Raw genomic sequence first — 22,288 nt, 5'->3', positions numbered from 1 at the left:
AGCCGCGCCCCCTCCCGTTGCCGTGGCAACGCGGAAGTGCCGCGTTAATTTCGGGAATTGTTAATTAATAGCGGGCTAATTAATCACCGCGGGGGTCATTAGCGATGCTCCGCCCCCTCCCGCGTCCTCACGCTTCGGTTTCCCCTTTAATTAACGCCTTAATTAACGCGAATTAGCACAAAGCGGGCGGAGCCAATGACGTCACCAGCGTCCTGTTTATTAATAATAATAATGAGATTAATTAACGCCCCCGTTTAATGAGGGGGGGGTTGGGAGTTGATTTCTCCTCCCAAATGAAGATTTTGGGGGTTTTTTACCCATTTTTGGGGTTTTTGGGGTTTCCCCTGAGGAAAATCCCCAATTTTGGGGTGAATTTGGGGGATTTTGGGTCAGAAAATTTGGGAGAATTGGGGGAATTCCGGGAATTGGGCCCAGACGAGCTCCGGGAATTTCGGGATCTTTCCGGAACGTTCCGCCCGCGGCCGCTCCGGAACCTGGGGGGGAAAAACGGGGAGGGAGCCCCAAAATTCACCCAAAGTGACCCAAAAAACCCCAAAATTCACCCAAAGTGACCCAAAATTCACCCAAAATGACCCAAAAATTCACTCAAAACCCTCAAATTGACCCAAAAAACCCCAAAATGACCCAAAAAACCTCAAAATTCACCCAAAAACCCCCAAAATGACTCAAAAAAACCCCAAAACCCCCCAAAATTCACCCAAAAAACCCCAAAATTCACCCAAAATGACTCAAAAACCCCAAATAACCCAAAATTCACCCAAAATGACTTAAAACCCCCAAAAAACCCAAAATTCACCCAAAATGACCCAAAACCCCCAAAATTCACCCAAAACCCCCCAAAATTCACCCAAAATGACTCAAAAAACCCCAAATAACCAAAAAATCACCCAAAATGACCCAAAATTCAGCAAAAATGACCCAAAATGACCCAAAAACCCCTAAAATTCACCCAATTGACCCAAAAACCCCAAAATTCACCCAAAAATTCACTGAAAACCCCCAAATTCACCCAAAATTACCCAAAAAAACCCCAAAATTCACCCAAAATGACCCAAAACCCGCAAAATTCACCCGAAACCCCCCAAAGCCCAAAATTCACCCCAAATGGCCCAAAAACCCCAAAATTCAACCAAAATTTATCCAAAATGGCCCAAAACCCCCAAAATTCACCCAAAAACCCCCAATATTCACCCAAAATGACCCAAATAAACCAAAATTGACCCAAAATGACCCAAAACCCCCAAAATTCACCCAAAATGACCAAAAAACCCCTAAAGTTCACCCAAAATGACCCAAAAACCCCCAAATAACCCAAAATTTACCTAAAAAGACCCAAAACCCCCCAAAATGACCCAAAATTCACCCAAAATGACCCCAAACCCCCCAAAATTCACCCAAAATTTATCCAAAATTACCCAAAAACCCCAAAATTCACCCAAAATGACCCAAAAACCCCAAAATTCACCCAAAATGACCAAAAAGGACTCAAAACCCCCTAAAATTCACCAAAAATGACCCAAAATCCCCCAAAATTCACCCAAAATGACCCAAAATTCACCCAAAATGACCCAAATAACCCAAAATTGACCCAAAATCCCCCAAAATTAGCCCAAAATGACCCAAAAACCCCAAAATTCACCCAAAATGACCAAAGTTCACCCAAAATGACTCAAAAAACCCCAAATAACCCAAAATTCACTCAAAAAGACCCCAAAACCCCCAAAATTCACTCAAAATGACCCAAAAAAATCCAAAATTCACCCAAGAAACCCCAAAATTCGCCCAAAATGACCCAAAACCCCCAAAATTAACCTCAAATTTATCCAAAATTCACCCAAAAACCCCCAAAATTCACCCAAAATGACCCAAAACCCCCCAAAATTCACCCCATATTTATCCAAAATGACCCAAAAATTCACCCAAAATAAACAAAAAACCCCAAAATCACCCAAAAAAACCCCAAAAATTCCAAATTTCACCCCAAAAAACCCCCAAACATGCAAAAAGAACCCCCAAAATTCACTCAAATGAACCCAAAACCCCCAAAATTCCCCTTCCCCCCCAAAAAAATTTCTCCTTTTCCCCTCAATTAATTTTCCCCCCAAAATTTTAAAATTTTCCCTCCAAAATTTCCATTTTTCTCCTTGTAAATCCTTTTCCCTATAAAAATTCCATTTTCCCCCCAAATTTTTCATTTTTTTTCCTCCCAAAAATTTCAACTTTTCCCTCAAAATTCCTTTTTTTCCATGCAAAATTTCTATTTTTTTCCCCCAAAATTTCATTTTCTCCCCAAATTTAAATTTTTTCCCCAAATATTTCCACTTTTCCCCTCCAAAATTTCAATTTTTCCCCCCCAAAATTTCAATTTTTATCCCAAAATTTCCATTTTTATGCTCCAAGAATTTCCATTTTTCCCCCCCAAAATTCCTTTTTTTTCCCATACAAAATTTCAATTTTCCCCCGCAAAATTTCCATTTTTTCCCCCAAAATTCAATTTTTTCCCCCAAAATTCCCACTTTTTCCCCAAAATTTCAATTTTTCCCCCAAAATTTCCATTTTTCCCCAAAATTTCCATTTTTTAGCTCCCAAAATTTCAATTTTTCCCCAAAAATTTCCCATTTTTTCCCCAAAATTCCCATTTTTCCCCCCAAATTTCCATCTTTTAGCTTCCAAATTTTCATTTTCCCCGCAAAATTCCCATTTTTTCCCTAAAATTCCCATTTTTTCCCCAAAATTTCCATTTTTTCCCCAAAATTCCCATTTTTCCCCCAAATTTCCATTTTTAGCTCCCAAAATTTCAAATTTTTCCCCAAAATTTCAAATTTTTCCCCAAAATTCCCTTTTTTCCTCCAAAATTTCCATTTTTTCCCCAAAATTTCCATTTTTTCCCCAAATATCCCATTTCCCCCCAAATTTCCATTGTTTAGCTCCCAAATTTCCATTTTTTCCCCAAAATTCCCATTTTTTCCCCCAAAACAACCCCAAAAAGCAACAACAAAAAAGGAAAACCGGGAGATTTTAAATAATTCTATTTTAAATAAAATTAACAGCAAAGAAAAAACGACGACGAAACCAAAAAAGGAAAAAAAAAAAACCCAAAAAAACCAAAAATCGACCAAAATTCCAACCGAAAAAAAAATCCCAAATTTTTAAAAGAAAAAGGAAAAAAAAAGGAAATAAAAACCCCAAAATGACCCAAAAATGGAATTTTGGGAACCCCCCCCGGGAAAATAAATATGGAAAAATTGGGGGGACCCCAAAATTTTGGGGGGAAAACTCCAAAAATCGGGAAAATCCCAAATTTGAGGGGTTCAAAAATCGAATTTTTGGGGATTTGGGGTTTTTTTTTGAGGTTTTGGACCCAAATTTTGAGGTTTTAAACCCAAAATTTCCCAAATTTTGGAGGGGGATCCCTAAAAATGGGATCTGAACCCCAAATTTGGAGATTTTGGAGCTTTTTCACCCCAAAATTTCTCCCAAATTTGAGGATTTTTAAATTTTTAGACCCAAAATTTTTGAGTTTTTGGGATTTTGGGGAAGTTTTGACCCCAAATTTTTGGATTTTTGGCCTTTTTGACCCCCAAATTTGTGATTTTTAACCCAAATTTTGGGATTTTGGAGCCTTTTTACCCCAAAATTTGGTGATTTTTGGGATTTTTGACCCCAAATTTGTGATTTTGACCCCAAATTTGGGAATTTCGGGGAATTTTTGTCCCCAAATCTTCGGCTTTGGCCCCAAATTTTTTTCCCAAATTTGGGATTTTTGGGCTTTCTGGGGGTTTTGACCCCAAATTTGGGATTTTAGCCCTAAAATTTGGGGATTTTGGGGCTTTATTGACCCAAATTTGGAGATTTTGGGGCTTTTTAACCCCAAATTTTCTGTTGTGAATCAAAATTTGGGGAATTTTGGGGCTTTTGAGCCCAAATTTTTGGGTTTGGCCCCAAAACCTCCCCCAAATTTGGAGATTATTGGAGCGTTTTAACCCCAAATTTTTAAATTTTTGGGGCTTTTTAACCCCAAATTTTTGGAATTTTGACCTCAAATTTTGGGAATTTTGGGGCCTTTTGGACCCCAAATTTTGCAATTTTTGACCTCAAATTTTAGGAATTTTGGGGCCGTTTTGACCCCCAAATTTGGGGATTTTTGGGCCTTTTGGACCCCAAATTTTGGGATTTTTGACCCCAAATTTTGGGGATTTTTGGGGCCTCTTGGACCCCAAATTTTTGGGGTGTTTTTGACCCCAAATTTTGGGATTTTTGGGCCTTTAGGACCCTAAATTTTGTGATTTTGGACCCCAAATTTTGGGATTTTTGGGGCCTTTTTGACCCCAAATTTAGGAATTTTTGGGGCCTTTTGGACCCCAAATTTTGGGATTTTTGGGGCCTTTTGGACCCCAAATTTTGGGATTTTCGGGGCATTTTTGACCCCCAAATTTGGGATTTTTGGGGGTGTTTTGGACCCCAAATTTTGGGATTTTTGGGCCTTTTTGACCCCAAATTTTGGGATTTCAGACCCCAAATTTTGGGATTTTTGGGGGCGTTTTGGACCCCAAATTTTGGGGATTTTTGGGGGCGGTTTGGACCCCAAATTTTGGGATTTCAGACCCCAAATTTTGGGATTTTCGGGCCGTTTTTGACCCCCAAATTTGGGATTTTTGGGGTCCCGTAGTGTCCGGCCGCCCCTCCCCCACCCCCCCATCACCTCCAGGGCCTCCTGGGGGGGGGAGGGGCGGGGTGGGGGAGGGGTCCCCTCCCTTGGGGTCCCTTTTTGGGGGGTGGGGGGAGGGGCCGGGGGGCGGGGCGGGGGATGCGGCTGGGTGGGGGAGGGGCGGCGTTCCCGCCGGGAATTGCCGCCAAAAAGCCCCAAATCCTCCCGAAATAACGCCAAAAACTCCTCCCAAAACGCTCGAGGGCCGCCAAAAAACGCCGGGAACAGCCGGGGGAGGAGGAACCCCCTCCCCGAGAGCGTTTTTGGGGCACGGGGAGGCGACTCCTGAACCTCATTTTGTTGGTTTTGGGGAAAAAAGCGAAGAGGCCTCGCTCGGAGGCCAAACCCAAGCGGGAAAAAGCGCGGAAAAGAGGAGGGGGCAAACCCAAAAGAGCCCTGAGCCACCAACGATGGGCTCGACCCCCTCGGGAGAGCTCGCCCAGGACGTAAAGAGGTAAAAACAACCAAGGAGAAAACCAAAGTTGGGCGGCCAAAACCACCACGGGCACGTAGAGGCGGCGGCGCCGAGCGCTGAGGCCTAAAATGGAGGCCAGGCCCAAGATGGCCGCCAAGGCTGAGGCGGCCGAGGAGGGACCCCCGAGGTGAGGGCGGAGGGGGAGGAGGGCGTGGGCCAGCGCCAGCCCGGTGGCGCCGCACTCCAGGGCGGAGAGGAAGCCCCGAAATCGGCGTTTTTGAGCCCAAAGCGCGGCCAGGAGGAGGAGGAGGGAGGGGGGTGAGGGGTGGAGGGCGGCGGTGAAGGCCAGGAGGGAGCAGAGGAGGTGGGGGAGGAGGGAAGGGGCGGGGAGGGGGAGGGTGGCGCGGCGAGGGGTGGGAGGGGGGTAAAAGGAAGGGTGGCGGGGGGAAACAGGGGTTTTGGAGGGAGGGGTGAGGGTTTTGGGGGAAAAAAGGGAGGTTTTGGGGGAAAAAATGGAGGTTTTGGGTGGGAAAATGGAGGGGGTGGGGGGGGGCAAGATGGAGGCCTGAGGGGAGAAAATGGCGGGCTGAGGGAAAGGGAGGTTTGGGGAGGGGGGATTGGGGTCTGGGGGTGGTAAACCAGCGTTTTCTGAGGGGGGGTTTGGGTCTGGGGGGGATAAAATGGGGTTTTGAGGGGAAAAAGTGGAATTTTGAGGGGAAAAAGTGGAATTTTGAGGGGAAAAAATGGGATTTTGGGAGGGTAAAGTGTCGGTGGAGTGAGACAAAATGGCCGCCTGAGGAGATGTCACGTTCAGAGGTAAAACGGAGTTTTGAGAAGGGAAATTTGGGTCTGGGGAGGATAAAATTGTGTTTTTATAGGGTGAAATTGTGTTTTGAGGGGATGAATTTGTGTTTTCGGGGGGTAAATTTGGGTGGGAAAAGGGTAAATCAGTGTTTGGAGGGGGGGAAGGCGGTGAAGACAAAATGGCGGCCTGAGGGGAAGGGGGAGGGAAAATGGCGGCGGAGGGGGATGAGGGGGACAAAAGGGGGTTTTGGGTGGAAAAAAGGGGATTTTGGGGGCTGGAAATGAGGGTTTGGGTGGAGGAAATGAGGGTTTGGGGGGAAAGAAGGGGATTTTGGGGGGAAAAAAGGGGATTTGGGGAGGGTAAAGTTGAGGAGTTTTGGGGGTTTGGGGGAGACAAAATGGCGGCCTGAGGGGAGAAGATGGCGGAAATGGCGTCGTCCTGAGGAGAGAAAATGGGGAAAAATGAGGGGAAAACGGGAAAAAATGGGGGAAAAAAAAAAGAAAAAAATGAGGGGAAATAATGGGAAAAAAATGGGGGGAAAATGCCAAAATATGAGAGGGGAAAATGGGGGAAAAAAACGAGAAAAACTGAGGAGAAAATGGGTTAAATTGAGGGGAAAATGGGAAAAAAATCAAGAAAAAATGAGGGGAAATGGGAAAAAAATGGGGGGAAAATGGGAAAAAATTAGGGGGGAAAATGGGGGAAAAAAACAAGAAAAACTGAGGAGAAAATGGGTTAAACTGAGGGGAAAATGGGAAAAAAATGAGGGGGAAATGGGAAAAAAAATCAAGAAAATATGAGGGGAAATGGGAAAAAAATGGGGGGAAAATGCCAAAATATGAGGGGAAAAAATGGGGGAAAAAACAAGAAAAACTGAGGAGAAAATGGGTTAAATTGAGGGGAAAATGGGGAAAAAATGAGGGGGAAATGGGAAAAAAATCAAGAAAAAATGAGGGGAAATGGGAAAAAATGGGGGGAAAATGCCAAAATATGAGAGGGGAAAAAATGGGGGAAAAAAACAAGAAAAACTGAGGAGAAAATGGGTTAAACTGAGGGGAAAATGGGAAAAAAATGAGGGGGAAATGGGAAAAAAAAATCAAGAAAAAATGAGGGGAAATGGGAAAAAAAAAGGGGGGAAAATGCCAAAATATGAGAGGGGAAAATGGGGGGAAAAAAACGAGAAAAACTGAGGAGAAAATGGGTTAAACTGAGGGGAAAATGGGAAAAAAATGAGGGGGAAATGGGAAAAAAAAATCAAGAAAAAATGAGGGGGAAATGGGAAAAAAAAATCAAGAAAAAATGAGGAGAAATGGGAAAAAAAATCAATAAAAAATGAGGGGAAATGGGAAAAAAATGGGGGGAAAATGCCAAAAAATGAGGGGAAAAAATGGGGGAAAAAATGAGAAAATTTGAGGGGGAAATGGGTAAAAATGAGGGGAAAAATAGGGGGAAAATGAGGGGGAAATAGGGAAAACTGACAAAAACTGGGGAAAAATTATGAGAAAAACATGAGGGGAAAAATGAGGAAAAAAATGAAGGGAAAAAGGGGAAAAAATAAGTAAAAAATGAGGGGAAAAATGTAAAGAAAATGGGGAAAAATTATGGAAAAAAACGAGAGAAAAATGGGAGAAAAATGGGAAAAAAATGGGGAAAAAAGGGAAAATTGGGAAAAAGGGGATGGAGAAAGAAATTGGCACCGAGGGAACAAAAAGGCGCCGTTTGTGAGGGGAAAAAGGGAATAAAAATTGAAATTTTTGAGGGGAAAATGGCAAAAAATGGGAAAACTGGGCCTTTTGTGAGGGGAAAAGTGGGATAAAATGTAAATTTAAGGGGTTTTTGGGACAAAATTTGAATTTTTTGAGAAAAAATGTGATTAAAAAATAGGATAAATTTTTTTTGAAAAGTTTTTTGGGGCCCTGAAGGGAATTTTGGGAGGGGGGAGCGGAGGGAAGGGGGACCCTAAAATGAAAGAGCCCAAATCCCCCCAAATTCCACCCAAAAATTCCCAAATTCCCCAAAATTTATAAAAACTCCCCAAATTCCCCCAGATCCCTGAAAATTCCCAAAATTTCCCCCCAAATTCCCAAAATTTCCCCCAAATTCCCAAAATTTCCACCAAATTCTCCCAGAATTTCCCCAAATTCTCCCAAAATTCACAAATTTTCCTCCAAAATTTCCCCCGAAATCCTGAAAATTCCACAAAATTCTCCACAAAATTCCCAAAATTCCTTTAAAATTCCAGAACTTTCCCCAATTTCCTCCCAACATTCCCAATTTTTCCCCCAAAACTCCAAAATTTCTCCTAAAATTACCCCAAAATTTCCAAATTTCTCTGAAAAATTCCCAAATTCCTCCCAAAATCCCCCCAAATCCCAGAATTTCTCCCAAAATTCTCCATTTCTTTTGAAAAATTCCCAAATTTTCCCCCCAAATTCCAACTTTTCCTGAATTTACCCCAAAATTCCCAATTTTTTCCCCAAATTCCCAATTTTTTTGTCAAATTCCCCCAAAATTCCCAATTTCCCCCCAAATTTACCAGAAAAATTCCCAATTTCCCCAAATTTCCCCCCAAATTCCCAATGTTTTCCCAACTTTTTCCAAATTTCCCCCAATTCCCCAATTTTCCCCCAAAATTCCCACCTTTTCCTCAATTTCTCCCCAAAAGTCCCAATTTTCCCCAAATTTTCCTGAAAATTCCCAATTTTTCCCCAATTTCCCGACAACTTCCCAATTTTTCTCCAATTTCCCCCCCAAATTCCCAATTTTTTCCCAATTTCCCCCCAAAATTCCCAAATTTTCCCCCGAAATTCCCCCAACTTCCCAAATTTTTCCCCAAAATTCCCAATTTTCCCCCCAAATTCCCAATTTTTCCCAAATTTCCCCCAAATTACCAAGTTTTTCCCCCAAATTTCCCAATTTTTCCCCAATTTCCCCCCAAAATTCTCAATTTCCCCCCAATTTTCCCCCAAATTCCCAAATTTCCCCCAAAATTCCCAAATTTTCCCCAATTTCCCCCCAAAATTCCCAGTTTTCCCCCCAAAATTCCCAATTTTTCCTAAATTCCCCATAAAATTCCCAATTTCTCCCAAATTTCCCCTAAAATTTCCCCAATTTTCCCCCAAAATTCCCAATTTTCCCCCAAATTTACCAGAAAAATTCCTAATTTTTCCCCAATTTCCCCAAAATCCCCAATTTTCCCCAAAATTCCCAATTTCCCCCAAAATTCCCAATTTTCTTCCAAATTTTTCCCCAAATTCCCAATTTTTCCCAAATTTTTCCCCTCAAATTCCCAATTTTCCCCCAAAATTCCCAATTTTCCCCCAATTTCCCCCAAAATTCCCAATTTTTCCCCAAATTCCCAATTTTCCCCAAATTTCCCCCCAAATTCCCATTTTTCCCCCAATTTTCCCCCCAAATTCCCAATTTTTTCCCAATTTTCCTCTAAAATTCCCAAATTTCCCCCAAATTCCCAATTTGATCTCCCAAAATTCCCAATTTTTCCCCCCAAATTCCCAATTTTTCTCAAATTTCCCCCCAAAATTCCCAATTTCCCCCAAAAGTCCCAATTTCCCCCCAATTTTCCCCCAAAATTCCCAATTTTTCCCCCCAAATTCCCAAATTTCCCCCGAAAATTCCCAAATTTTCCCCAAAATTCCCAAAATTCCCCCAAATTCTCCCAGAATTTCCCCAAATTCTCCCAAAATTCCCAAATTTTCCTCCAAAATTTCCCCCGAAATCCTGAAAATTCCACAAAATTCTCCACAAAATTCCCCAAATTCCTTTAAAATTCCAGAACTTTCCCCAATTTCCTCCCAACATTCCCAATTTTCCCCTAAAACTCCAAAATTGCTCCTAAAATTACCCCAAAATTTCCAAATTTCTCTGAAAAATTCCCAAATTCCTCCCAAAATCCCCCCAAATCCCAGAATTTCTCACAAAATTCACCAAAATTCTCCATTTCTTTTGAAAAATTCCCAAATTTTCCCCCCAAATTCCAACTTTTTCCTGAATTTACCCCAAAATTCCCAATTTTTTCCCCAAATTCCCAATTTTTTTGCCAAATTCCCCCCAAATTCCCAATTTCCCCCCAAATTTACCAGAAAAATTCCCGATTTTCCCCAAATTTCCCCCCAAACTCCCAATGTTTTCCCAACTTTTTCCAAATTTCCCCCAATTCCCCAATTTTCCCCCAAAATTCCCACCTTTTCCTCAATTTCCCCCCAAAAGTCCCAATTTTCCCCAAATTTTCCTGAAAATTCCCAATTTTTCCCCAATTTCCCGCCAACTTCCCAATTTTTCTCCAATTTCCCCCCCAAATTCCCAAATTTTCCCCCAAAATTCCCCCAACTTCCCAAATTTTTCCCCAAATTTCCCAATTTTTCCCCAATTTCCCCCCAAAATTCTCAATTTCCCCCCAATTTTCCCCCAAATTCCCAAATTTCCCCCAAAATTCCCAAATTTTCCCCAATTTCCCCCCAAAATTCCCAGTTTCCCCCCAAAATTCCCAATTTTTCCTAAATTCCCCATAAAATTCCCAATTTCTCCCAAATTTCCCCTAAAATTTCCCCAATTTTCCCCAAAATTCCCAATTTTCCCCCAAATTTACCAGAAAAATTCCCAATTTTTCCCCAATTTTCCCCAAAATCCCCAATTATTTCCCAATTTTTCCCCAAATTCCCAATTTTCCCCAAAATTCCCAACTTTCTTCCAAATTTTTCCCCAAATTCCCAATTTTTCCCCAATTTTCCCCGAAAATTCCCAATTTTTCCCCCAAAATTCCCAATTTTCCCCCTCAAATTCCCAAAATTCCCAATTTCTCCCCAAAATTCCCAATTTTTCCCAATTTCCCCCCCAAATTCCCAATTTCCCCCCAATTTTCCCCCCAAATTCCCAATTTTTTCCCAATTTTCCTCTAAAATTCCCAAATTTCCCCCAAATTCCCAATTTGATCTCCCAAAATTCCCAATTTTTCCCCCCAAATTCCCAATTTTTCTCAAATTTCCCCCCAAAATTCCCAATTTCCCCCAAAAGTCCCAATTTCCCCCCAATTTTCCCCCAAAATTCCAATTTTTCCCCCAAAATTCCCAAATTTCCCCCCCAAATTCCCAATTTCCCCCAAAATTCCCCATTTTTCCCCCCCAAAATTCCCCATTTTTCCCCCCCAAAATTCCCAAGTTTCCCCCCAAAATTCCCAAATTTCCTCCAAAATTCCATTTTTCCCCCCCCAAATTCCCAAATTTTCCCCAAAATTCCCAATTTTTCTCCCCCCAATTCCCAATTTTTCCCCAAATCCCCGGAACGTTCCAGAACCCCCCCCCCCGTTCCCGTTACCTGCGGGGGGGTCCCGGGGGGTCCCTCCCCTCCCCCCTCGGCGCCGTCCTCGGGCTCCCCCGGACTGGGGGGGTCACTGGAGCTACTGGGAGAACTGGGAACGCTGGGGGAGGGGCTGGGGGCGTCCTGGGGGCACAGGGGGGGACTGGGTTAGACTGGGATGGACTGGGATAAACTGGGAATGGACTGGGAGGGACTGGGAGGGACTGGGTTATACTGGGATAAACTGGGAATGGACTGGGTTATACTGGGAGGGACTGGGAGGGAACTGGGAGGGACTGGGAGGGACTGGGAGGAACTGGGATGGACTGGGAGGGACTGGGAGGGACTGGGAGGGACTGGGAGGGACTGGGATGGACTGGGAGGGACTGGGAATGGAGTGGGAGGGGCTGGGAGGGACTGGGATGGACTGGGATGGATTGGGAATGGACTGGGATGGACTGGGAGGGACTGGGAGGGACTGGGAGGGACTGGGAATGGAGTGGGAGGGAACTGGGATGGACTGGGAGGGACTGGGAGGGACTGGGAATGGACTGGGAATGGACTGGGAGGGGCTGGGAGGGACTGGGATGGACTGGGATGGATTGGGAATGGACTGGGATGGACTGGGAGGGACTGGGAGGGACTGGGTTATACTGGGATAAACTGGGAATGGACTGGGTTATACTGGGAGGGACTGGGAGGGACTGGGGATGACTTGGATCATACTGGGCTGGACTGGGAACAAACTGGGAAAGGTTAAAGGGAGACTGGGTTATACTGGGAGGGACTGGGAATGAACTGGACCCAACTGGGCAGGACTGGGAACAAACTGGGATGGACTGGGAGGGACTGGGATGGACTGGGATGGACTGGGAGGGACTGGGAGGGAACTGGGAGGGACTGGGATGGACTGGGAGGGACTGGGAGGGACTGGGAGGGACTGGGATTAACTGGGAGGGACTGGGAATGAACCGGATCCAACTGGGATGGACTGGAAACAAACTGGGAGGGGTTTATACTGGTCCCTACTGGTTTGTACTGGTCCCTACTGGTTTGTACTGGTCCCTACTGGTTTGTACTGGTCCCTACTGGTTTGTACTGGTTTGTACTGGTTTGTACTGGTTTGTACTGGGGGCGCTCACCTCCTCCTCCCTGGCGGCCATCTTGGTTCTGCGCAGCAGCTCCGGGACCACCCCTGGGGGGCGCTGCTGGGCCAGGAAGGCGTGCTGGGACAGACACGGGCAAAATCACCCAAAATCACCCAAAAATGGACAAAATCAGCCCAAAAATGGGCAAAATCGGCCAAAACCGGCCAAAATCAGCCCAGAAATGGGCAAAATCAGCCCAGAAACGGCAAAAAATGGCCAAAATCAGCCAAAACCGGCCAAAATCAGCCCAAAAATGGCCAAAATCGGCCAAAAATGGCCAAAAACGGCCAAAATCACCCAAAATCACCCAAAATCACCCAAAAACGGCCAAAATCAGCCCAAAAATGGGCAAAATCAGCTCAAAAATGGCCAAAATCAGCTCAAAAACGGCCAAAATCAGCCCAAAAATGGGTAAAATCAGCCCAAAACCAGCCCAAAATGAGCAAAATCAGCCCAAAATCAGCCCAAAAACGGCCAAAATCAGCACAAAATGGCCAAAATCAGCCCAAAAATGGCCAAAATCAGCCAAAAATCACCCAAAAACGGCCCAAAATCAGCTCAGAAACGGCCAAAATCAGCCCAAAATCAGCCAAAATCAGCCCAAAATCCGCCCAAAAATGGGCAAAATCAGCCCAAAAATGACCAAAATTAGCCCAAAAACGGCCAAAATCAGCCCAAAATCAGCCAAAAATGGCCAAAATCAGCCCAAAATCAGCCCCAAATTGGCCAAAATCAGCCCAAAAATGACCAAAATCAGCCCAGAAACGGCCAAGAAAGGCCAAAATCAGCCCAAAATCACCCCAAAACGGCCAAAATCAGCCCAAAAATGGGCAAAATCAGCCCAAAATCAGCCCAAATCAGCCCAGAAACGGACAAAATCAGCAAAAAAAATGGCCAAAATCAGCCAAAAACGGGCAAAATCAGCCCAAAACCGGCCAAAATCAGCCGAAAAATAGCCAAAATCACCAAAATCAGCCCAAAAATGACAAAAAACAGCCCAAAATCACCCAAAATGGCCAAAATCAGCCCAAACGGCCAAAATCAGCCCAAAATCACCAAAATCCGCCCAAAACAGCCAAAATGCCCCAAATCAGCCCAAAAAAGTGAAAATCAGCCAAAACCGGGCAAAATCAGCTCAAAACGGTCAAAATAAGCCCCAAAATGGCCAAAATCAGCCAAAAATGGCCAAAACCAGCCCCAAATCACCCAAAATTGGCAAAAATCACCCCAAAACCGGCCAAAGTCACCAAAATCACCCCAAAATGGCCAAAATCAGCCCAAAATCACTAAAATCACCCAAAACCGGCCAAAATCAGCCCAAAAATGGCCCAAATCAGCCCAAAAGTACCAAAAATCACCAAAACCAGCCCCAAATCAGCCCAAATTACCCCAAAATCAGCCCAAAATCAGCCCAAAATCACCAAAAATCACCAAAAATGGGGTTGGTTTTTATTATTGTGGGGTTTTTTGGGTTATTTTGGGGTGATTTTTGAGATATTTTGGGGGTTTTTGGGGTTCTTTGGGGTTTTTGGGGTCATTTTGGGGTAATTTGGGGTAATTTGGGTAATTTTGGGGTTATTTTGGGGTAATTTGGGGTTCTTTGGGGTTATTTTGGGGTAATTTGGGTAATTTTGGGGTTATTTTGGGGTAATTTGGGGTGATTCGGGGTTATTTTGGGGTTCTTTGGGTTATTTTGGGGTTATTTTGGGGTGATTTGGGTTATTTTGGGGTTTTTTGGGGTTATTTTGGATTATTTTGGGGTGATTCGGGGTTATTTTGGGGTTCTTTGGGTTATTTTGGGGTTATTTTGGGGTTATTTTGGGGTGATTTGGGGTATTTTGGGGTTTTTTGGGGTGATTTGGGTTATTTTAGGTTATTTTGGGGTTATTTTGGGGTGATTTGGGGTTTTTTGGGGTTATTTTGGGTTATTTTTGGATTATTTTCGGTTATTTGGGGGTTTTTGGGCTTATTTTGGGGTTCTTTGGGTTATTTTGGGGTAATTTGGGGTTTTTTTGCATTATTTTGGGTTATTTTGGGGTTCTTTGGGTTATTTTGGGGTGATTTGGGTTATTTTGTGGTTTTTTGGGGTGATTTGGGTTATTTTGCGTTATTTTGGGGTGATTTGGGGATATTTTGGGGTAATTTGGGTTATTTTGGGTTTATTTTGGGGTAATTTGGTTTTTTTGGGGTTATTTTGGGTTATCTTCGGGTAATTTAGGGTTTTTTGGTGTTTTTGGGGTTATTTTGGGGTGATTTGGGTTATTTTGGGGTGATTTGGGTTATTTTGGGGTTATTTTGAGTTTTTTGGGGTTATTTTGGGGTAATTTGGGGTTTTTTGGATTATTTTGGGTTATCTTGGGGTAATTTAGGGTTTTTTGGGGTTATTTTGGGGTTATCTTGGGGTGATTTGGGGGTTTTTGGTGTAGTTTTGGGTTTTTTTTGGGGTTCTTTGGGGTTATTTTGGGGTAATTTGGGTTATTTTGGGGTTCTTTGGGTTATTTTGGGGTTATTTTGGGGTGATTTGGGGTTTTTTGGGGTAATTTGGGTAATTTTGGGGTTATTTTGGGGTGATTTGGGTTATTTTGGGGTTATTTTGGGGTGATTTGGGGTTTTTTGGGGTTATTTTGGGGTAATTTGGGATTTTTTGGATTATTTTGGGGTGATTTGGGGTTTCTTGGGTTATTTTGGGGTTATTTTGGGGTTTTTTGGGGTTTTTTGGGGTGATTCGGGGTTATTTTGGGGTTCTTTGGGTTATTTTGGGGTTATTTTGGGGTGATTTGGGTTATTTTGGGTTATTTTGGGTTATTTTGGGGTGATTTGGGTTATTATGGGGTTATTTTGGGGTGATTTGGGGTTTTTTGGGGTTATTTTGGGGTTCTTTGGGTTATTTTGGGGTTATTTTGGGTTTTTTGGGGTTATTTTGGGGTAATTTGGGGTTTTTTGAATTATTTTGGGTTATCTTGGGGTAATTTAGGGGTTTTTGGGGTTATTTTGGGGTTATCTTGGGGTTTTTTGGGGTTATTTTGGGGTGATTTGGGGTTTTTTGGGGTTATTTTGGGGTAATTTTGGGATGATTTGGGTTATTTTGGGGTAATTTGGGGTTTTTTGGGGTTATTTTGGGGTAATTTGGGGTTATTTTGGGGTTATTTTGGGGTTTTTTTGGGTTATTTTGGGGTTATTTGTGAGTTATTTTGGGGTTCTTTGGGTTTTTTGGGGTTATTTTGGGGTGATTTGGGGTTTCTTGGGTTATTTTGGGGTTATTTTGGGGTGATTTGGGGTTTTTGGGGTTATTTTGGGGTGATTTGGGGGTGATTTGGGGTTTTTGGGGTTATTTTGGGGTTATTTTGGGGTGATTTGGGGGTTTTTGGTGTAGTTTTGGGTTTTTTTGGGGTTCTTTGGGGTTATTTTGGGGTAATTTGGGTTATTTTGGGGTGATTTGGGTTATTTTGGGGTGATTTGGGGTTATTTTGGAGTTCTTTGGGTTTTTTGGGGTTATTTTGGGGTGATTTGGGTTATTTTGGGGTTTTTTGGGGTTATTTGGGTTTATTTTGGGGTGATTTGGGTTATTTTGGGGTTTTTTGGGGTATTTTGGGCTCCCACCTGCAGCAGCTGCCGCGCCCGGGGCCGATCCTGCGGAAGCTTCCGGAGACAGCGAGAGACGAAATCCCGAAATTCCTCCGACCTGGGGGGGGGGAGGGGAGGGACCCCAAATGGGCAGGATCTATAGGGTGGATCTATGGGGCAGGATTGGATCTGTAGGGTGGATCTATGGGGCAGGGAGGGATCTGTGGGGCAGGATCTATAGGATGGATCTATAGGGTGGATCTATGGGGCAGGAGGGATCTATAGGGTGGATCTATGGGGTAGGGATGGATCTATGGGGCAGGATCTATAGGATGGATCTATAGGATGGATCTATGGGGCAGGGTGGGATCTATGGGGCAGGATCTATAGGATAAATCTATAGGATGGCTCTATGGGGCAGGGTTGGATCTGTAGGGTGGATCTATGGGGCAGGGAGGGATCTGTAGGATGGATCTATAGGATAAATCTATAGGATGGCTCTATGGGGCAGGATGGATCTATAGGGCAGATCTATGGGGCAGGGAGGGATCTATGGGGCAGGATCTATAGGATGGATCTATAGGGTGGATCTATAGGGCAGACAGGGATCTATAGGGCAGGAAGGATCTATAGGGTGGATCTATAGGGCAGGGATGGATCTATAGGGTAGGAGGGATCTATAGGGTGGACCTATGGGGCAGGAGGGATCTATAGGGTGGATCTATAGGGCAGGGATGGATCTATAGGGTGGATCTATAGGGCAGGGTGGATCTATAGGGTGGATCTATAGGGGGGATCTATAGGGTGGATCTATAGGGCACTGACCACGCCAGGGGGTGTTTGAGGCCCGGGGGGTCTCTCTGGGCGATGTGGGGCAGGGAGGGATCTATAGGGTAAATCTATAGGGCAGGGATGGATGTATAGGGCAGGGTGGATCTATAGGGGGGATCTATGGGGCAGGGTGGATCTATGGGGCAGGGTGGATCTATAGGGTGGATCTATAGGGTGGATCTATAGGGCACTGACCACTCCAGGGGGTGTTTGAGGCCCGGGGGGTCTCTCTGGGCGCTGTGGGGCAGGGATGGATCTGTAGGGTGGATCTATAGGGCAGGGTGGATCTATGGGGCAGGAGGGATCTATAGGGGGGATCTATAGGGGGGATCTATAGGATGGATCTATAGGGTGGATCTATAGGGCACTGACCACTCCAGGGGGTGTTTGAGGCCCGGGGGTCTCTCGGTACAGGGCGCTGTGGGGCAGGGATGGATCTATAGGGTGGATCTATAGGGCAGGGTGGATCTATGGGGCAGGGAGGGATCTATAGGGTGGATCTATAGGGTGGATCTATAGGGTGGATCTATAGGGTGGATCTATGGGGCACTGACCACTCCAGGGGGTGTCTGAGGCCCGGGGGGTCTCTCTGGGCAATGTGGGGCAGGGAGGGATCTATAGGGTAAATCTATAGGGCAGGGTGGATCTATGGGGCAGGAGGGATCTATAGGGTGGATCTATAGGGTGGATCTATAGGGCACTGACCACTCCAGGGGGTGTCTGAGGCCCGGGGGGTCTCTCTGGGCGCTGTGGGGCAGGGAGGGATCTATAGGGTGGATCTATAGGGCAGGGATGGATCTATGGGGCAGGGATGGATCTATAGGGCAGGGTGGATCTATGGGGCAGGGTGGATCTATAGGGTGGATCTATAGGGGGGATCTATAGGGCACTGACCACGCCAGGGGGTGTTTGAGGCCCGGGGGGTCTCTCTGGGCGATGTGGGGCAGGGATGGATCTATAGGGTGGATCTATGGGGCAGGATGGATCTATGGGGCAGGGTGGATCTATGGGGCAGGAGGGATCTATAGGGTAAATCTATAGGGCAGGGTGGATCTATGGGGCAGGGTGGATCTATGGGGCAGGGATGGATCTATAGGATGGATCTATGGGGCAGGGTGGATCTATAGGGGGGATCTATAGGGTGGATCTATAGGGCACTGACCACTCCAGGGGGTGTTTGAGGCCCGGGGGGTCTCTCTGGGCGATGTGGGGCAGGGATGGATCTATAGGGTAAATCTATAGGGCAGGGTGGATCTATGGGGCAGGAGGGATCTATAGGGTGGATCTATAGGGTGGATCTATAGGGCACTGACCACTCCAGGGGGTGCTTGAGGCCCGGGGGGTCTCTCTGGGCGATGTGGTACAGGGCGCTCATCGCGTTCAGCTGGAACAGGGGCGGCCTCCGCTCAGCTGTGGGGCAGGGGGAAAAAAAAACCTTAAAAACCCCAAATTCACCCCAAAAATCGGTCACGAAAACCCCCAAATTCACCCCAAAAATCGGCCCCAAAAAACCCCAAATTCAGTCCTTAAAAACCCCAAATTCACCCCAAAAATCGGCCCCAAAAAACCCCAAATTCAGTCCTTAAAAACCCCAAATTCACCCCAAAAATCAGCCCGAAAAACCCCAAATTCACCCCAAAAATCGGTCCCGAAAAACCCCAAATTCAGTCCCTAAAAACCCCAAATTCACCCCAAAAATCGGTCCCGAAAAACCCCGAATTCACCCCAAAAATCGGCCCCTAAAAACCCCAAATTTACCCCAAAATTCAGCCCCTGAAAACCCCGAATTCACCCCAAAAATCGGTCCCTAAAAACCCCAAATTCACCCCAAAAATCAGTCATGAAAAACCCCAAATTCAGTCCTTAAAAAGCCCAAATTCACCCCAAAAATCGTCTCTTAAAAACCCCAAATTCAGCCACGAAAAACCCCAAAATTCCCCCCAAAAATCCCCTTGTGACCCCTCCCCATTACCCGAAGCCCCCTCCCCAAATTCCCCCTCCTCACCCACCCCAAATCACCCCAAAAATCCCCCAAATCCCCCAAAACCCCCCAAATTCACCCCAAAAATCCCCTCCAGACCCCTCCCCAAACCCCCCCAAGCCCCCTCCCCAAATTCCCCCTCCTCTCCCACCCCAAATCACCCCAAAATACCCCAAAACCCCCCTAAAATCCCCTAAAATCCCCCAAAATCCCCTCCAGACCCCTCCCCAAATCCCCCCAACCCCCCCGAAGCCCCCTCCCCAAATTCCCCGCTCACCCAGCTCAATGCAGGAGATGCCAAGGGACCCCACATACCCCAAAACCCCCCCCAAATCTCCCCAAAAATCCCCCAAAATTACGAAAAAAAAACCCAAATTCACCCCAAAATCCCCTCCAGACCCCTCCCCAAATCCCCCCCTGAAGCCCCCTCCCCAAATTCCCCGCTCACCCAGCTCGATGCAGGTGATGCCCAGGGACCCCCAACATCAAAAATCTCCCCAAAATCCCCCTAAAACCCCCCAAAAATCCCCTAAAACCCCCCAAAATCCCCTCCAGACCCCTCCCCAAGTCCCCCCCGAAGCCCCCTCCCCAAATTCCCCGCTGACCCAGCTCGATGCAGGTGATGCCCAGGGACCCCACATACCCCAAAACCCCCCCAAAACCCCCCAAAAATCCCCCAAAATTACGAAAAAAAACCCAAAATCCCCCCAAAATCCCCTCGAGACCCCTCCCCAAGTCCCCCCCGAAGCCCCCTCCCCAAATTCCCCGCTGACCCAGCTCGATGCAGGTGATGCCAAGCGACCACAAACCCCCCAAAACCCCCCAAAAACCCCCAAAAATCCCCCAAAATCACCAAAAATCCCCTAAAATCCCCCCAAAATCCCCTCGAGACCCCTCCCCCAGTCCCCCCCGAAGCCCCCTCCCCAAATTCCCCGCTGACCCAGCTCGATGCAGGTGATGCCCAGGGACCAGACGTCGGCCCGGCCGTCGTAGAGCCCCTCGTCCATGGCCAGGATCACCTCGGGGGCCATCCTGGGGGGGTCAGGGGTCAGCCTTGGGGACCCCTCCCCGCTGACCTCTGACCCCTGCCCCCCCCACCCCCCCCCTCACCAGTACGGGGTCCCCACCAAGGAATTGGCCGGGGTGGCCACGGCGGCCGAGCCGAAGTCGCCCAGCTTGACCTGGCCCGGCGCTCGCAGGAGGATGTTGCCGGCCTTGACGTCCCTGGGGGAGGGGTCAGAGGTCACTCAGGGGTCACTCAGGGGTCAGGGGTCACTCAGGGGTCAGGGGGTCACTCAGGGGTCAGTGGGGAGGGGGCAGTGGGGGTGGGAGGGGTCAGCGTGGCCGAGGGCTCGCAGGAGGATGTTGCCGGCCTTGACGTCCCTGGGGGAGGGGTCAGAGGTCAGAGGTCAGGGGTCACTCAGGGGTCAGGGGTCACTCAGGGGGCAGTGGGGGTGGGAGGGGTCAGTGTGGCTGGGGGCTCGCAGGAGGATGGTGGCGGCCTTGACGTCCCTGGGGGAGGGGTCAGAGGTCATCGGGGAGGGGTCAGAGATCAGAGGTCACTCAGGGGTCACTCAGGGGTCAGGGGTCAGAGGAGGTGGGAGGGGTCAGTGTGGTCGGGGGCTCGCCGGAGGGATGGTGCCGGCCTTGACGTCCCTGGGGGAGGGGTCAGAGGTCAGAGGTCATTGGGGAGGGGTCACTCAGGAGTCAGGGGTCACTCAGGGGTCAGTGGGGGTGGGAGGGGTCAGTGTGGCCGGGGGCTCGCAGGAGGGATGGTGCCGGCCTTGACGTCCCTGGGGGAGGGGTCAGAGGTCAGAGGTCAGAGGTCAGGGGTCACTCAGGGGTCAGGGGTCACTCAGGGGTCAGTGGGGGTGGGAGGGGTCAGTGTGGCCGGGGGCTCGCAGGAGGGATGGTGCCGGCCTTGACGTCCCTGGGGGAGGGGTCAGAGGTCAGAGGTCATTGGGGAGGGGTCAGAGGTCACTCAGGGGTCAGAGGTCATTGGGGAGGAGGTGAGAGGTCAGAGGTCAGTGGGGGTGGGAGGGGTCAGTGTGGCCGGGGGCTCGCGGGAGGATGGTGCCGGCCTTGACGTCCCTGGGGAGGGGTCAGAGGTCAGAGGTCATTGGGGAGGGGTCACTCAGGGGTCAGGGGTCACTCAGGAGTCAGGGGTCACTCAGGGGTCAGTGGGGGTGGGAGGGGTCAGTGTGGCCGGGGGCTCGCAGGAGGGATGGTGCCGGCCTTGACGTCCCTGGGGGAGGGGTCAGAGGTCAGGGGTCAGGGGTCAGAGGTCACTCAGGGGTCAGGGGTCAGTGGGGAGGGGTCAGAGGTCACTCAGGGGTCAGAGGTCAGTGGGGGTGGGAGGGGTCAGTGTGGCCTGGGGCTCGCAGGAGGGATGGTGGCGGCCTTGACGTCCCTGGGGGAGGGGTCAGAGGTCAGGGGTCATTGGGGAGAGGTCAGAGGTCAGGGGTCAGGGTGGCCGGGGGATGTGGGGCTGGAGGGGTCAGTGGGGCTGGGGGCGGCAGCGGGGCCACGATCGATGGGGCAGGCGGGATCCATAGGGTGGATCTATAGGGTGGATCCATAGGGTGGATCCATAGGATCTATAGGTAGATCTATAGGGTGGATCCATAGGATCCATAGGGTGGATCTATAGGATCTATAGATGGGTCTATAGAGTGGACCTATAGGATCTATAGGGTGGATCTATAGGGTGGATCTATAGAATCTATAGGATGGATCTATAGGATCTATAGGGTGGATCTATAGGGTGGATCTATAGGGTGGATCTATAGGGTGGATCTATAGGATCTATAGGATCTATAGGGTGGATCTATAGGGTGGATCTATAGGGTGGATCTATAGGATCTATAGGATGGATCTATAGGATGTATAGGTGGATCTATAGGTGGATCTATAGGGTGGATCCATAGGTGACCCACCTGTGGATGACGCCCTGGCTGTGCAGGTAGCCCAGGCTGTGCTATGGGGCAGGGATGATCTATAGGCTCTATAGGGTGGATCTATGGGTCAGACAGGATCTATAGGGTGGATCTATGGGTCAGACAGGATCTATAGGGTGGATCTATGGGTCAGACAGGATCTATAGGTGGATCTATAGGGTGGATCCATAGGTGACCCACCTGTGGATGACGCCCTGGCTGTGCAGGTAGCCCAGGCTGTGCTATGGGGCAGGGATGGATCTATAGGATCCATAGGGTGGATCTATAGGATCTATAGGTGGATCCATAGGTGACCCACCTGTGGATGACGCCCTGGCTGTGCAGGTAGCCCAGGCTGTGCTATAGGGCAGGGATGATCTATAGAATGGATCTATGGGGCAGACAGGATCTCTAGGGTGGATCTATAGGTGGATCCATAGGTGACCCACCTGTGGATGACGCCCTGGCTGTGCAGGTAGCCCAGGCTGTGCTATGGGGCAGAGATGGATCTATGGGGCAGGGATGGATCTATGGGTCAGACAGGATCCATAGGGTGGATCTATAGG

At 47.6% G+C, this 22,288-nt stretch overlaps 1 protein-coding gene across 1 annotated transcript; it reads right to left on the bottom strand.

The window, feature by feature from the left end:
* Positions 1 to 196: 196 nt before the first annotated feature.
* On the bottom strand, positions 197 to 22,272 carry LOC132341318 (serine/threonine-protein kinase TAO3-like). The gene is made up of 9 exons (XM_059872776.1): positions 22,264 to 22,272; positions 21,723 to 21,763; positions 19,897 to 20,010; positions 19,727 to 19,818; positions 18,119 to 18,215; positions 16,011 to 16,092; positions 12,405 to 12,488; positions 11,281 to 11,406; positions 197 to 494 (listed from the first exon to the last, which is right to left on the bottom strand). Exons 1-9 carry the CDS (start codon positions 22,270 to 22,272, stop codon positions 390 to 392), a joined length of 750 nt encoding a protein of 249 aa, XP_059728759.1. The 3' UTR covers positions 197 to 389.
* Positions 22,273 to 22,288: the final 16 nt, after the last annotated feature.

Source organism: Haemorhous mexicanus, chromosome 38 (genome assembly GCF_027477595.1).
Source record: "Haemorhous mexicanus isolate bHaeMex1 chromosome 38, bHaeMex1.pri, whole genome shotgun sequence".
NCBI lineage: Eukaryota > Metazoa > Chordata > Aves > Passeriformes > Fringillidae > Haemorhous > Haemorhous mexicanus.
Note: the sequence above shows the minus strand (reverse complement) of the source record. Positions and strands in the feature narration are given on the sequence as shown.

Excerpts from the sequence above, each read along its gene's own strand:
- LOC132341318 (XM_059872776.1), bottom strand. Across the intron at positions 20,011-21,722 it reads AGCCAGGGCGTCATCCACAG|GGACGTCAAGGCCGGCAACA; the intron begins GTGGGTCACCTA and ends CCCCTCCCCCAG. Across the intron at positions 12,489-16,010 it reads GGGCGCGGCAGCTGCTGCAG|CACGCCTTCCTGGCCCAGCA; the intron begins GTGGGAGCCCAA and ends TGTCTGTCCCAG.